The sequence below is a fragment of the Pristiophorus japonicus genome, chromosome 22 (assembly GCF_044704955.1).
Source record: "Pristiophorus japonicus isolate sPriJap1 chromosome 22, sPriJap1.hap1, whole genome shotgun sequence".
Lineage (NCBI taxonomy): Eukaryota > Metazoa > Chordata > Chondrichthyes > Pristiophoridae > Pristiophorus > Pristiophorus japonicus.
Genome location: NC_091998.1, coordinates 56,897,557 through 56,913,909, shown reverse-complemented (window position 1 = coordinate 56,913,909; position 16,353 = coordinate 56,897,557). Strand labels below are relative to the sequence as shown.

The following is a 16,353-nucleotide window of genomic DNA, read 5'->3' as shown; positions in this document are numbered from 1 at the left end:
ACTGGGTGCGAGTTAGGACACGGGTCAGCCAGCACAGGGGGTGATGTGTGAGCAGGACTCGGTGTGAGTTAGGACATGGGGCAGTGAGCACAGGGGATGATGGGTGAGTGGGACTCGGTGCGAGTTAGGACACGGGTCAGCGAGCATAGGGGGTGATGGGTGAGCAGACTCGGTGCGAGTTAGGACACGGGTCAGCCAGCACAGGGGGTGATGTGTGAGCAGGACTCGGTGTGAGTTAGGACATGGGGCAGTGAGCACAGGGGATGATGGGTGAGTGGGACTCGGTGCGAGTTAGGACACGGGTCAGCGAGCATAGGGGGTGATGGGTGAGCAGACTCGGTGCGAGTTAGGACACGGGTCAGCGAGCACAGGGGGTGATGGGTGAGCGGGACTGGGTGCGAGTTAGGACACGGGTCAGCCAGCACAGGGGGTGATGTGTGAGCAGGACTCGGTGTGAGTTAGGACATGGGGCAGTGAGCACAGGGGGTGATGGGTGAGCGGGACTGGGTGCGAGTTAGGACACGGGCAGTGAGCACAGGGGGTGATGGGTGAGCGGGACTGGGTGCGAGTTAGGACACGGGTCAGCCAGCACAGGGGGTGATGTGTGAGCAGGACTCGGTGTGAGTTAGGACATGGGGCAGTGAGCACAGGGGATGATGGGTGAGTGGGACTCGGTGCGAGTTAGGACACGGGTCAGCGAGCATAGGGGGTGATGGGTGAGCAGACTCGGTGCGAGTTAGGACACGGGTCAGTGAGCACAGGGGGTGATGGGTGAGCAGGACTGGATGCGGGTTAGGACATGGGTCAGTCGAGGTATGGATCACCTGAAGTTCACGAAGGGCAGAATCCCAGCAGCCCCTCCAGACCCAGTGTTGATTTAACTATCCTCACAGACTGTCACACTGGGAAGTGGCACAAGGACTTCCTGTGGTCTCAAATTGGGACAACTCAGTTCCTGGTTCTCCTTGTGTTTCTTACTCCCTGGATTGTCCCGTTGGAACTCTGTGGGCCTGAAGGTTCGGTAAGTGTAGAGTTGGGGTGGAGTGTAGAATGCTTGTGTACAGGCTGTTCCGAGTGTTGTTGCTTTAAGTGACTTGTGCCCCTCACAAAGCCAGTGTTCAGAGATTCCTTCTGTAAGGTATGATTTGAAGGGACGGTGAGGTATCCTCAGCTCCTCCAAGCCTCTTGGTGCAGCAGTGAAAATCTTCAAAGACATACAATCAGAGAACGGTTACAGCACGGAAGGAGGCCATTCGGCCCATCGAGCCCGTGCCGGCTCTCTGCAAGAGCACCTCAGCCAGTCCCACTCCCCCGCTCTTTCCTCGTAGCCCTGCAATTTATTTTTCCTTCAGGTTCTTACCCAACTCTCTTTTGAAAGCCACGATTGAGTCTGCCTCCCCCACCCTCTCAGGCAGCACATTCCAGATCCTAACCACTCGCTGCATGAAAAAGTTTTTCCTCACATTGCCTTTGGTTCTTCTGCCAATCGCCTTAAATCTGTGTCCTCTGGTTCTCGACCCTTCCACCAATGGGAACAGTTTCTCTCTACCTACTCTGTCCAGACCCCTTGTGATTTTGAACACCTCGATCAAATCTCCTCTCAACATTCTCTGCTCTAAGGAGAGCTTGGCACCTTCACGTCTCTTGCAGATTCAACTAACGGCTACTACAGCTTGTCCATGGTGTCCGATCGTTAGCTCTTCCTCATAGTCTTCTCTGATTCCCTCATTCTCCGAAGCTCCCTGACCTTCTCTGTTGCTTCAGTCGCCTCCTTTGTGCCAAAGTCTTGTTTCACCCTCCCTCCCAACCAGAGAGAGCTCTGTAAATCCCAAGACTTGTAAAATCAGCCCCCTATCTGGGCATGGTTTTTTAGCACCTCTGTCACACGCCAGATAAGAACATAAGAGAATAGGAGCAGGAGTCGGCCATTTGGCCCCTCGAGCCTGCTCCGCCATTCAATAAGATCATGGCTGATCTGATCTTGGCCTCAACTCCACTTCCCTGCCCGCTCCCCATAACCTTATAGTTCAAAAATCTGTCTATTTCCGCCTTAAATATACTCAATGACCCAACATCCACAGCTGTCTGGGGCAGATTAATTCCAAAGATTCACGACCCTCTATTGTGATGCAAGAACATGCTTGTCATCTGGTAGGAATCCCTCTCTTACATTGTGCCACCAACCCCTCTCACTCCATGACAACGTTCCCTACCTCTCTGTATCTCAATATTACTATAACCAGTGCTCATTTTATCTAACCTCCAAATGGCCTGTCCAAGACAGTCCTGCTCCTTACAGTATTCAACTCATTGTTACCCAGGGCGCCCTGACTGTGGACCTCCTCACCTCCCTCGATCTTCTCTCCCCCGACAATCGACAGGCTCTCGAACCCCAGCCACAGTGTCAGCTGACTCCCGCTCCTGATCTATCGCCAGCTGATCGCTCCTGGTCTATCTCCAGCTGATCGCTCCTGGTCTATCGCCAGCTGACCGCTCCTGGTCTATCTCCAGCTGATCGCTCCTGGTCTATCTCCAGCTGATCATCGCTCCTGGTCTATCTCCAGCTGATCATCGCTCCTGGTCTATCTCCAGCTGATCATCACTCCTGGTCTATCTCCAGCTGATCATCACTCCTGGTCTATCTCCAGCTGATCATCACTCCTGGTCTATCTCCAGCTGACCGCTCCTGGTCTATCTCCAGCTGACCGCTCCTGGTCTATCTCCAGCTGATCATCGCACCTGATCTATCTCCAGCTGATCATCGCTCCTGGTCTATCTCCAGCTGATCGCTCCTGGTCTATCTCCAGCTGATCGCTCCTGGTCTATCTCCAGCTGACCGCTCCTGGTCTATCTCCAGCTGATCATCGCACCTGATCTATCTCCAGCTGATCATCGCTCCTGGTCTATCTCCAGCTGATCGCTCCTGGTCTATCTCCAGCTGATCGCTCCTGGTCTATCTCCAGCTGACCATCGCTCCTGGTCTATCTCCAGCTGATCGCTCCTGGTCTATCTCCAGCTGACCATCGCTCCTGGTCTATCTCCAGCTGATCGCTCCTGGTCTATCTCCAGCTGATCACTCCTGGTCTATCTCCAGCTGATCGCTCCTGGTCTATCTCCAGCTGACCCCCGCTCCTGGTCTATCTCCAGCTGATCGCTCCTGGTCTATCGCCAGCTGATCATCGCTCCTGGTCTATCTCCAGCTGATTATCGCTCGTGGTCTATCTCCAGCTGATTATCGCTCCTGATCTATCTCCAGCTGATTATCGCTCCTGGTCTATCGCCAACTGACCGCTCCTGGTCTATCTCCAGCTGATCATTGCTCCTGGTCTATCTCCAGCTGACCCCCGCTCCTGGTCTATCTCCAGCTGACCGCTCCTGGTCTATCTCCAGCTGACCGCTCCTGATCTATCTCCAGCTGATTATCGCTCGTGGTCTATCTCCAGCTGATTATCGCTCGTGGTCTATCTCCAGCTGATTATCGCTCCTGGTCTATCTCCAGCTGATTATCGCTCCTGGTCTATCTCCAGCTGATTATCGCTCCTGGTCTATCTCCAGCTGATTATCGCTCCTGGTCTATCTCCAGCTGATTATCGCTCCTGGTCTATCTCCAGCTGATTATCGCTTCTGATCTATCTCCAGCTGATTATCGCTCCTGGTCTATCGCCAACTGACCGCTCCTGGTCTATCTCCAGCTGATCATTGCTCCTGGTCTATCTCCAGCTGACCACCACTCCTGGTCTATCTCGCCTCTTTCACTCTTCGCAGCCCTGCTCTGTGTTCCTTCACCCCGGGTTTCTCCATGTGAGAATATCCTGGGCTTGGCAATGGGACTGACACACCAGCATAGAATGCATGGTAAAGCAGCTTTCTGCAGCGTCAGTGCCAGACCGGCCGGCCATTGCTCGGTGAGCATGTGGGAACAACCAGCGTGACGTTACCGGGGGCGGCTGAGGATGGGCGGGATGCCTGAACATTAATGGTTGACGATTTTAGCAACATCTCTAAGTTTAGAGTTAAAATAGAGCCAAAAACCACTTCAGGTTGTCCCTAAGTACTCACTGTTGTAATGAGGAAAATAGAAGTGCATTGAGCGCTGTCACTAGCGAAAGATAAGTAGTCTTTTTATCTTCAGTTTGATGTCGTTTCTTTTTATAGAAAGAAAGACTTGCCTTTATATAGCGCCTTTCACGACCACCGGACTTCCCAAAGCACTTTATAGCCAATGAAGTACTTTTGGAGTGTAGTCACTGTTGTAATGTGGGAAACGCGGCAGCCAGTTTGCGCACAGCAAGCTCCCACAAACAGCAATGTGATAATGACCAGATAATCTGTTTTTGTTATGTTGACTGAGGGATAAATATTGGCCCCAGGACACCGGGGAGAACTCCCCTACTCCTCTTCAAAATAGTGCCAGGGGATCTTTTACATCCACCTGAGAGGGCAGATGGGGCCTCGGTTTAATGTCTCATCCGAAAGACGGCACCTCCGACAGTGCAGCGCTCCCTCAGTACTGCCCCTCCGACAGAGCAGCACTCCCTCAATACTGCCCCTCCGACAGTGCGGCGCTCCCTCAGTACTACCCCTCCGACAGTGCGGCACTCCCTCAGTACTGCCCCTCCAACAGTGCAGCACTCCCTCAGTACTGCCCCTCCGACAGTGCAGCACTCCCTCAGTACTGCCCCTCCAACAGTGCGGCACTCCCTCAGTACTACCCCTCTGACAGTGCAGCACTCCCTCAGTATTGCCCCTCCGACAGTGCGGCGCTCCCTCAGTACTGCCCCTCCGACAGTGCAGCACTCCCTCAGTACTGCCCCTCTGACAGTGCAGCACTCCCTCAGGACTGCCCCTCCAATGATGCAGCACTACCCCTCCGACAGTGCGGCGCTCCCTCAGTACTACCCCTCCGACAGTGCGGCGCTCCCTCAGTACTACCCCTCCGACAGTGCAGCACTCCCTCAGTATTGCCCCTCCGACAGTGCAGCGCGCCCTCAGTACTGCCCCTCCGACAGTGCAGCACTCCCTCAGTATTGCCCCTCCGACAGTGCAGCGCGCCCTCAGTACTGCCCCTCCGACAGTGCAGCACTCCCTCAGTACTACCCCTCCGACAGTACTACCCCTCGGGAGCGTCAGCTTAAATTTTTGTGCTCACGTCCCTGGCGTGGGATTTGAACCCTAACCTTTTGACCCAGAGGCGAGTGTGCTGCCCACTGAGCCACAGCTGACACTGGTAAAATAATCATTGCTGTCTACTTCGAACTGAAGGTGCACCGTGATGGCCCAGCATTGTAAAACATGTTCGGTCTGTTCTGTTTCTAGGTGACATTTTCCTTTGAGGCTGGGCGGCGATGTGCATCTGGTGAAGGCAACTTTGAGTTTGACACCAGGCAAGGGAATGGGATTTTCAAACTCATTGAATCTGCCATCAAAATGCAGAGGCAAAGCTACGAGGAGGACAAACAGCTGTCGAGTAGTTTGGAGAACGAGACCCACCTGAGCTCGCGACCTCTGCCCATCCCTGCTCACGAGGCGGAGGAGGAGGCGCCTGCAGGCAACCTCGACGAGGGGCCGCAGCCGGCCTGGGTCAAAGGTGAAATGTCAAATGCCACTCTGCCCTCCCTGAGGTGTCTGTCGCTGGAGCCGGCCTGCGACACCAAGCTGGCCGCCACCATGCCCTGGAGGATGCCAGGCAAGAGCCACCACGGCTACCCCCTGGCGGCAGCGACGGGCGGTGCCAAAGTGCCGCTGGGCGCCGGGGCCAAGGGGAACTTGCTGCAACTCCCCGAGCCCCAGTCCACTTACGCCGAGGTACGGGACGCCGTCGCGAAGCCCAGCTCCCGCAAAGGCCAGGCGGGGAAGAAACCGCAAGAGAGCCAGTGTGCGGCAGAGTCGGAGTACGCCACCCCGTTCGACGCGATCGCAAAGACGTTGTGCCTTCCGTCTCTGGGCTGGCCGGACAACAAGGGCCCCGAGATGGCATTTTCCACCTTCCTGCCCCCGAGGGACGAACAAGCTGCGGACCCCCTCTACGACACCATCGACGAGTCCAACTTCCGCAGCAAGGTCAAGGCCGCCGAGCCCGCCTGCTTCCCCAGGGACCACATCTACGACGAGCCCGAGGGGGTGGCAACTCCGTCCGTCTACGACAACCCCGAGGAGGTCAAAGGTCACGCCTGGAAGCTTCAGGGCTTGGACTGCGACCCCCAGGGTCACGAGTACCCCTACAACCCCAACATGGACGACTACGCGGTGCCCAAAGCGACGAAGCAGGGCCTGGGGAAGAAGAAGTCGCGGGAGAGGCTGAGGCAGAAGGACAGCGTCACGGCTGAGAGCGAGTACGACAATGTGCTGGTAAAGATTCTGGAGAAAAAGACCCCCAAATAACTCGAGGGAAGGGGCTGAGCCGGTGCTGAACCCCGATTGGAGAGAAAAGAAAGACCTGCATTTCTATAGCGCCTTTCACGGCGACCAGACGTCGCAAAGCGCTTTACAGCCAGTGAAGTACTTTTAAAGTGTGGTCACTGTTGCAGTGTGGGAAACGCGGCAGCCAGCGTGCGCACAGCAAGCTCCCGCAAACAGCAATGCGATAATGACCCAGATAACTGTTCTTGTTGCGTTGATTGATAAATATTGGCCCCAGGACACCGGGGACAATTCCCCTGCTCTTCTTCGAAAAGGTGCCACGGGATCTTTTGCGTCCGCCTGAGAGCCCAGACGGGGCCTCGGTTTAACGTCTCACCCGAAAGACTGCCCCTCCGACAGTGCGGCGCTCCCTCAGCACTGCACTGGGAGCGTCGGTCAGGATATATATGCTCAGGTTCCAGGAGTGGCACCTGAACCCACAAACTTCTGGATTTTCGGCTTTTGAGATCTCGGGGCGGTAATGGCGGCAGTGCGGACTTCATATCACCTAGAAAAAGTTAGCGCCCTCATCTGCAAAATTCGGCAAAGAGTGAGGTTCTGCGCCCGAGCTGAAATTCGTGGCGTTAAAAATGTTTCATTGATTTAAGGAACTTCGTTGTTCTCCAGTGCCCTGCAACATAATGTTGTATATTGTACGGTTTTATTTTGGTGACTTTGTTGCAGTAAAATTTATGATTCATCATTTGCCATTGGTGTCTTGTGCATCATTCCAGCGTTCACCGGAGATGTGCCTTTATGGGGGCGTGTCCAATATTAGCTCCACCCCTCAGTTTCTCCATTTAGGAGCCGGGCCATTACGAGCTGGCAATGTGCGACTCTTTGCCCGCCAGCATCTCCATGCTGCCCCCATGCTGGGGGGCTATCCAATGGGGGCCTCGCTGGAGGACTGAGCGTTGGTGCCTGTAAACCTGTGGAGGGTAAGCCCGCCTCCCCGGATGTCTTCTGTCTCTCCTCCTCTGTGGGCCGACATGGCCAAGAGACCTTCTACTGGCTTGACGCTGCCTGGCAATAGCATGGAGCATGATATGCTGGTGAACTAATAACGCCCCCATTACATTCTCTCACTGAAGTTGTAAGGGCACTGTAATGGCAGACACAGCCTCGGGTTAACATCTCATCCAAGCAAGGCCGCCTCCGACAATACAGCACTCCCTCAGTACTGCTCCACCGACAGTGCGGCGCTCCCTCAGTACTGCCCCTCCGACAGTGCGGCACTCCCTCAGTACTGCTCCACCGACAGTGTGGCGCTCCCTCAGTACTGCCCCTCCGACAGTGCGGCGCTCCCTCAGTACTGCCCCTCCGACAGTGTGGCGCTCCCTCAGTACTGCCCCTCTGACAGTGCGGCGCTCCCTCAGTACTGCCCCTCCGACAGTGCGGCGCTCCCTCAGTACTGCCCCTCCGACAGTACGGTGCTCCCTCAGTATTGCCCCTCCGACAGTGCAGCGCTCCCTCAGTACTGCCCCTCCTACAGTGCGGCACTCCCTCAGTACTGCCCCTCCGACAGTGCAGCACTCCCTCAGTACTGCCCCTCCGACAGTGCGGCACTCCCTCAGTACTGCCCCTCCGACAGTGCAGCACTCCCTCAGTACTGCCCCTCCGACAGTGCGCCGCTCCCTCAGTACTGCTCCACCGACAGTGCAGCGCTCCCTCAGTATTGCCCCTCCAACAGTGCAGCACTCCCTCTGTACTGGTCCTCCGACAGTTCGGTGCTCCCTCAGTACTGCCTCTCCGACAATGCGGCGCTCCCTCAGTACTGCCTCTCCGACAATGCGGCGCTCCCTCAGTACTGCCCCTCCGACATTGCAGCGCTCCCTCAGTACTGCCCCTCCGACAGTGCAGCACTCCCTCTGTACTGCTCCTCCGACAGTGCGGTGCTCCCTCAGTACTGCCCCTCCGACAGTGCAGCACTCCCTCTGTACTGCTCCTCCAACAGTGCGGTGCTCCCTCGGTACTGCTCCTCCGACAGTGCGGCGCTCACTCAGTACTGCCCCTCCGACAGTGCGGCACTCCCTCAGTACTGCCCTTCCGACAGTGCAGAGCTCTCTCAGTACTGCCCCTCCGACAGTGCAGCACTCCCTCTGTACTGCTCCTCCGACAGTGCGGTGCTCCCTCGGTACTGCTCCTCCGACAGTGCGGCGCTCACTCAGTACTGCCCCTCCGACAGTGCAGAGCTCTCTCAGTACTGCCCCTCCGACAGTGCAGAACTCTCTCAGTACTGCCCCTCCGACAGTGCAGAGCTCTCTCAGTACTGCCCCTCCGACAGTGTGGCGCTCCCTCAGTACTGCACTGGAGCGTCGGCTTAGATTATGTGCTCAAGTCGCTGGAATGTGGCTCAATTCCACGACCATCTGACTGAGAGGCGAGTGAACTGCCCACTGCGCCACGGCTGAGAGTAGCCTGGGCCAAAGGGGAGTTGAGGGTTGAGCGAGAAACACAACTATCAGTGTGGCGACGGGCCCTCCGTTATGTCACACATCCTGTGTCACACTTCATGATTCTCTGCAAACTTCTTGCAGCTGATTGGCTCCTGCGTAAACTTCTTCCAACACAATTATTGAATAATAAGTGAAAGTTTCCACGTGGAATGTAGGGAAAATGTCTCCTGGGAGCCCGAAATAGAAAAGGAGCACAGTTATTTTCTGACCTTGTGTGAAACAAGGTGTAATGTATACCCCTGCGAGGATGCTCACAGGTTTGTAGAGCTGTTGCGTTATGAGAGGCTCAGCCAGTCACGTGATGTTCACAAGACTCAATAAAACCCCAGCCCGTTGGGTCCGGAGGATCCACGATGGGGCAGCTGGTTGTGAGCCTGGTGGATGAACTGGTAATGTGTCGTGTGATTGTTAAACCTTTTGCTAATAAACCAACTAGTTCTTAATAGCAATGTGTTGCTATGATTTCTTCAGCAAAGAATCCATGAAGCAAATACATTACAGCAGGCTTTCCTCAAAGTGCCGAGCCCGCAAACAGCATCTGGCCTCTAACTATCTCAGGACAAGTCTGCTTAGGGCACTTGGCCACAGAAGGTTCTTGAGCTGTGTATGGGGGGACAGGCCAGGTTCAACATCACATCAGTGCTCGGACCCCAGGCTATCTGTGAGCAATGCCACAGGTGGTCAGCTCGGGCATAAGTACATTTACAGCCATACACCATAGAACGCTCAACATAATATTCCACTGAAGCTGGGCAAGTGTGCCCTTTTAATTGCAATAAATAATCAATAACTAGAGGTCAATCACAGGCCAATCCTTCCTGGGCACCTTCTCGGGACCAGAGACGATTTCTAAATTCTACCCCAATCAGAAAATTCAGCACGCTATGGACCAGCTTTCATTAAATAAAAGCTAATTCTGCATCCGCTTCAGTAACAAAGTGCGATGTCTGAGAAGCAGTGTTTGAATTACAATGTTTGATGTGATGTGATGTGTGTGTTAGTGTGTGTGTGTGTGTGTGTGTGTGTCAGTGTGTGCCTGTGTGGGTCATGTGTGTGTGTGTGTGTGTGTGTGGGTCGTGTGTGTGTGTGTGTCAGTGTGTGCCTGTGTGGGTTGTGTGTGCCTGTGTGGGTCGTGTGTGTCAGTGTGTGTGTGTGTGTGTGCCTGTGTGAGTTGTGTGTGTGTGTGTGTGTGTGTGTCAGTGTGTGCCTGTGTGGGTCGTGTATATGTGTGTGTGTCAGTGTGTGTGTGTGGGTCGTGTGTGTCAGTGTGTGTGCGTGTGGGTCGTGTCTGTGTGTATGTGTGGGTCGTGTGTGCCTGTGTGGGTCGTGTGTGCGTGTGTGTGTGTCAGTGTGTGCCTCTGTGGGTCGTGTGTGTGTGTGTGTGTGTGTCAGTGTGTGCCTGTGTGGGTTGTGTGTGCCTGTGTGGGTCGTGTGTGTCAGTGTGTGTGTGTGTGTGTGTGCCTGTGTGTGTGTGTGTGTGCCAGTGTGTGCCTGTGTGGGTTGTGTGTGTCAGTGTGTGTGTGTGTGCCTGTGTGAGTTGTGTGTGTGTGTGTGTCAGTGTGTGCCTGTGTGGGTCGTGTGTGTGTGTGTGTGTGTGTGTGTGTGTGTCAGTGTGTGCCTGTGTGGGTCGTGTGTGTGTGTGTGTGTGTGTGTGTCAGTGTGTGTGTGTGGGTCGTGTGTGTCAGTGTGTGTACGTGTCAGTGTGTGTGTGTGTGGGTCGTGTGTGAAGTCTGGGATTCTGAATGGGCCGAAAGGAGAGTCTCCTTTCCGAAAATAAACTCCTGGTTATTAAAACCCAAGGCCTTTCCCGTCCCATCGCATGCTGACCAAGCCTATCGTCCCTCAAATGTGACAGCTCCCTCTCTTGGTCACTTGTGTCTGTCTCTAAGTTATATTTTCAGAACTTAATGCCAAGTTGGTAAAATTCAAATATCCGTTGGAGTAACTGACCTTTTAGCTATGTTTGAATTGTGTCTGTCATCATCATAGGCAGTCCGTCGAATGAGGATGACTTGCTTCCACACCAAAAGGGATGAGTTAACAGATGTTTCAATGAAGGACCCGATATTCCAGTCCTGAACTCCAGGGGTAGAAGGTGCCTGTGGGTGGATTTTTTTAACGTGGGGTGACCGTTGCACACCAGCCACCACACGGGCTTGACAGAGCGAGGTCTTGGTCCAGTGGCAAGGGTTAACCAGGACGACTGGAGACCTGCTCTGCTGCACGGGCCTAGTGCGCGCACATATCGCAGTGTGGGCTGGCCCCGTGCTGCCCCTGGGCTCTTCTGGGCCCCGTACCCTCATTTGCCGTACCTCCCCTACAAACACTCGCCGAACCTCCGTCACGATCTCCCACCGCACCTCCTCACCAAACATTCGCCGAACCTCCGCCACAATTGCCGAATCTCAGCCATGATCCCTTATTGCTCCTCCGCCTCAATCACTTGATGCACCTCCGCCACGATCTCTCGCCGCTCGTCCGCCCCGACCTTCCTGCTCCTCCGCTGTACCTGGGCCCCGCCGATGATCCTGCCCACGCTTCAAACGGCGACCTGGGTTTGGATGAGGCCATCCAGTTTTTTTTTTTTTTTTTTCTTTGAAATTCGTAGCCAATCGTTCCAATTCTTTGTCAAATCACAAACGCCAGAGGTCACCTTGCACACGCCAAGGATCACTCTGCGCCAATGCTCTTAGCCAAAAGGCCTAGAGCCACTGCACCGTTCCTGGAAGTGAGGCCATCCAGTCGCCCTCCTTGAAGCCGTCGCACAATTGTAGCAGCTCGCGCTGGAAGCTGCAGTGGTATGCTCCTTTATCCTCCCGACCTGCGATGGTGTCCTCTCGCAGGTCGCGGCGGCCCACGATGAAACATCGGAAACATAAAATAGGCCAGTGGGAACAGCAGTAAAATAACTGACTGGTTATCCCAGATTAATTTTTAGAGTCTCGGAAGGGGAGATCACGTAAGCAACATCAATACTGAAACATCTTAAAAAACGGAAGAAAGCGGTGGGTCATTTAGAATTATTTATATGACCAAGAGGGGATGGATGTAGTGAAAATGCGAAATTAATATTTTGTTTTCCTCCCTGCAATGGAGAAGGATGGTATAATAGCAGAGATCCAGGGACGACTAGATATTAATCTTAAGCATTAATTTACCGGAATCAGTAAAAACAGAAAAATTGGAATAGTGAAAACAATGGCCCTGACGTCTAACTAATCCTGAGGCCACATGGTTTTTAAAATCAAGGTCATGAAAAATAGGCACTAATTGGGAATGCATTAGTTAGAATCGTTGAAGAAATTGGGGATAAGTTATAATCTTCCAAACTCAGTGGGTTCAGGAACAATTTCAGAGGATGGAAAGCAGCAACAATGACATTTATTTTTAATGCGCCTTTACTCACCAAAGGGGGTAGAAGCACTGCAAATGCAGGCAAGAGTCCAGTAATCTGCAGGGGGAGCTGGATGTATAGTGAGTTCGACATTAGCCTTTTGCTTCTGGGCCCCAGGTTTAATTCCAGCCCAAAGTCAAACTGTCCACTGCTGGCTGGCTGTAATGGTATCGTGTGAAGTGAGATTGCACAGTCTCAGTCCAGTTTTTATTTGGCATAGACCAAGAGCACAAAACTGCTCCTAGTTCAGCACTCATTTACAGGCCTAAGGATGTTTGTTGTGGGAGACCGAACAAATGCAATACCAGTAGAGAAAGGGGCTGCGGCTCATTGTTCGGCTGGAGTGGAGGGACTTGTGCTCGGCATTTGCCTGTACTATAATAATCAGACTGATGGCCGATGTTGGGTGACTGAAATAGAATTTGTTCCATCCCTCAACAGTGGCTTCCCTTACTATGACAAACTCAAAAGAAAGAAAAAAGAATCTTTCATCAGGGAGAGAGCAGGTCCTCCTGTCAAACATGGGAAATACTGAACTTGCTGTCTTCAGCTCCTGCCACCAATTCCATCTCCCTTCCCAGCCACCGTCTCAAATTAAACCAGATTGTTCGCAACTTCAGCATTCTATTTGACCCTAAGCTGAGCTTCCAACACCATATCCTGTCCATCACAGGACACTTCACTTTAACTTCTGTCACATTGTTCATTTTACCCCTGCCTCAGCCCATCTGGGACCAAAACCCACATTGCTGCCTTTGTCACTTCCATACTTAATTACTCAGATGTTACTGACCAACCTCTCATCCTCCACCCTCCATAAACTTCATCTCATCCAAACTCTGATGGTATCCCATCCGAAACCAAGTCCTGCTCACCCGTCACCCCTATGCTCACTAATCTACATTTGTGTGTGTAAAGTATTTATGTATAAGAACATAAGAATTAGGAACAGGAGTAGGCCATCTAGCCCCTCGAGCCTGCTCCGCCATTCAACAAGATTATGGCTGATCTGGCCGTGGACTCAGCTCCACTTACCCGCCCGCTCCCCATAACCCTTAATTCCCTTATTAGTTAAAAATCTATTTATCTTGACTTGAATACATTCAATGAGCTAGCCTCAACTGCTTCCTTGGGTAGAGAATTCCACAGATTCACAACCCTCTGGGAGAAGAAATTCCTTCTCAACTCGGTTTTAAATTGGCTCCCCCGTATTTTGAGGCTGTGCCCCCTAGTTCTAGTCTCCCCGACCAGTGGAAACAACCTCTCTGCCTCTATCTTGTCTATCCCTTTCATTATTTTAAATGTTTCTATAAGATCACCCCTCATCCTTCTGAACTCCAAGGAGTAAAGACCCAGTCTACTCAATCTATCATCATAAGGTAACCCCCTCATCTCCGGAATCAGCCTAGTGAATCGTCTCTGTACCCCCTCCAAAGCTAGTATATCCTTCCTTAAGTAAGGTGACCAAAACTGCACGCAGTACTCCAGGTGCGGCCTCACCAATACCCTGTACAGTTGCAGCAGGACCTCCCTGCTTTTGAATGTATGTTACTGGACCAGTAATCCAGGGGCTTGGACTAATGATCCACAGACCCGAGTTCAAATCCCACCACGGCAGCCGGGAAATTTAAATTCAGTTAATTAAATAAATCTGGAATAGAAAGCTGGTATCAGTAATGGTGAGCATGAAACTACTGGATTGTCGTAACAACCCATCTGGTTCACTGATGTCCTTTCAGGAAGGAAATCTGCCGTCCTTACCCGGTCTGGCCTATATGTGACTCCAGACCCACAGCAATGTGGTTGGCTCTTAACTGCCCTCTGAAATGGCCCAGCGAGACACTCAGTTGTGACAAACCGCTACAAGAAACAATAATCAGAATAAAACTGGACGGACCACCCGTCATCGACCTCGGTACCGGCTCCGGACACGCCAATGACACACCCAGCCCAGTCGACCCAGCAAAGTCCTCCTCAATAGCATCTGGGAACTTGTGCCAGAGTTGGGAGAGCTATGCCACAGACTAGTCAAGCAACAGACTGACATAGTCACACTCACACAGTCATACCTTTCAGCCAATGTCCCAGACTCCTCCATCACCATCCCTGGATATGTCCTGTCCCACCGGCAGGACAGACCCACCAGGGGTTGTGGCACAGTGGTATACAGTCGGGAAGGAGTGGCCCTGGGAGTCCTCAACACTGACTCCGGACTCCATGAAGTCTCATGGCTTCAGGTCAAGCATGGACAAGGAAACCTCCTACTGATGACCACGTACCGCCCTCCCTCAGCTGGTGAATCAGTACTCCTCCATGTTGAACACCACTTGGAAGAAGCACTGAGGGTAGCAAGCGCACAGAATGTTCTCTGGGTGGGGGACTTCAATGTCCATCACCACGAGTGGCTCGGTAGCACCACTACTGACCGAGCTGGCCGAGTCCTGAACGGCACATCTGCCAGACTGGGCCTGTGGCAGGTGGTGAGAGAACCAACACGAGGGAAAAACCTACTTGACCTTGTACTCACCAATCTACTTGTCTGATCAATGTGCCTCCTGCATGTTTGCCCAATAGTGAGCCTGACAATAAGCACCCTGTTACCCTCCTTGGCCGTAACAGTGCCAGTGACCCACTTGGGGCCTTGACCATAAGTTAGCACATACACAGGATCATTAATAGAGATGTCGCATGACACGGCAGCACTACTGATGTTGACGTCTGTTTTCTACGTGACCGTTAAGATCAGGTGGACAAGCGAGAGCCTGGTCTTGAGACCTCTGTTCATCGACAGTTCAGCAGAGGGGACCCCAGTAAATGTGTGGGGTCTCGTCCTGTAACTAAGCAGTATGCGTGACAAGCGACTCTGCAAAGAACCGTGAGTTATGCGTTTCAGGCTCTGCTTGATGGTTTGGATGGGCCGCTCCGCTTGACCATTGGATGCGGGTTTCAATGGTGCTGACCTTGCGTGTTTGATACCACTGAGTCTCATAAACTCTTGAAACTCCAAACTCGTGAAGCACGATCCGTTGTCGCTCACAATGATGTCGGGCAGACCATGAGTGGCGAACATGGCACAAAGGCTCTCAATGGTGGCTGTGGATGTGCTGGATGACACGATTACACATTCTATCCATTTAGAATACGCACCCACCACCAGAAACATTTTGCCCAGGAAAGGACCTGCATAGTCGATCTGGATCCTCGACCATGGTTTGAATGGCTTCGACCACAGACTTAGTGGAGATTCCACTGGTGCATTGCTTAATTGCATGCAAGTGTTGCACTGATGCACACATGACTCCAAATCAGAGACAATGCCAGGCCACCAAACGCGAGACCTGGCAATGGCCTTCATCATCACAATACCGGGATGGGTACTGTGTAAATCCCGTACAAATCTCTCCCTGCTGTGGAAATGTATTTTTATCTGAGCTGATACCACACGGTATTTTTGTGCCCTTTGCAATATATAACAAAATCCTGGTCCTTCCAGAAATTTCTGCAACAAGCAGTCGGTTTGCATAAACAGCTAAACCTGGCTTGAAATGGCTGATAGCCACCAGACAGCTGGGAGGCAAGTCCTGCTGAGACAAGTACCCCCCCATGGTGCTCTCCTATTGTCGATACGACACCAGTTCCACTCCAACCCACCCTTTTCGAAGTACTCAAACCACCAGCCATTATCTCTTGTAGAGACCTCATCCATTTGATGCAAAAAGATAACTGACCAGGAAACTGGACAATCCTGACACAATGCAAGACAGGTAATAGCTCATTACCACACTCTCATCGAGTAATGGCCGGCTGGCCAACTAATAACCCTGACAAAAGGAAATATCTGGAAACCCTGTCAGGACAAGGATGTAGTAATTAACTCTTTATCTGTATTCACTGACTGCGAGACAGAGCCAATACACAGGGAGAGGCCATAACTTGGGTTTTACTGTATAAATATCTCGTGAAATTGTACCATTTCAGAGGTGTTCACTTAGCCATTGACTGAGTGTGACCTTTCTCTTGCTAGCAAGTAAAATAAAGAAACTTCTGCCGGAGCTGAAGGTGTCTGAGTCGTTTATCGGAGGTCGAGATTTCGACACTGCCTTT

At 52.6% G+C, this 16,353-nt stretch overlaps 1 protein-coding gene across 1 annotated transcript in view; it reads left to right on the top strand.

Annotated features, from left to right (window-relative positions):
- LOC139234777 (docking protein 2-like) overlaps positions 1-7,066 on the top strand; it is a 59,187-nt gene extending 52,121 nt beyond the window's left edge. The window contains exon 5 of the mRNA XM_070865468.1: positions 5,317-7,066. Within this exon, the coding sequence (XP_070721569.1) occupies positions 5,317-6,381 (1,065 nt within the window). The 3' untranslated portion in view covers positions 6,382-7,066. The remainder of the gene's footprint in view (positions 1-5,316) is intronic.
- Positions 7,067-16,353: the final 9,287 nt, after the last annotated feature.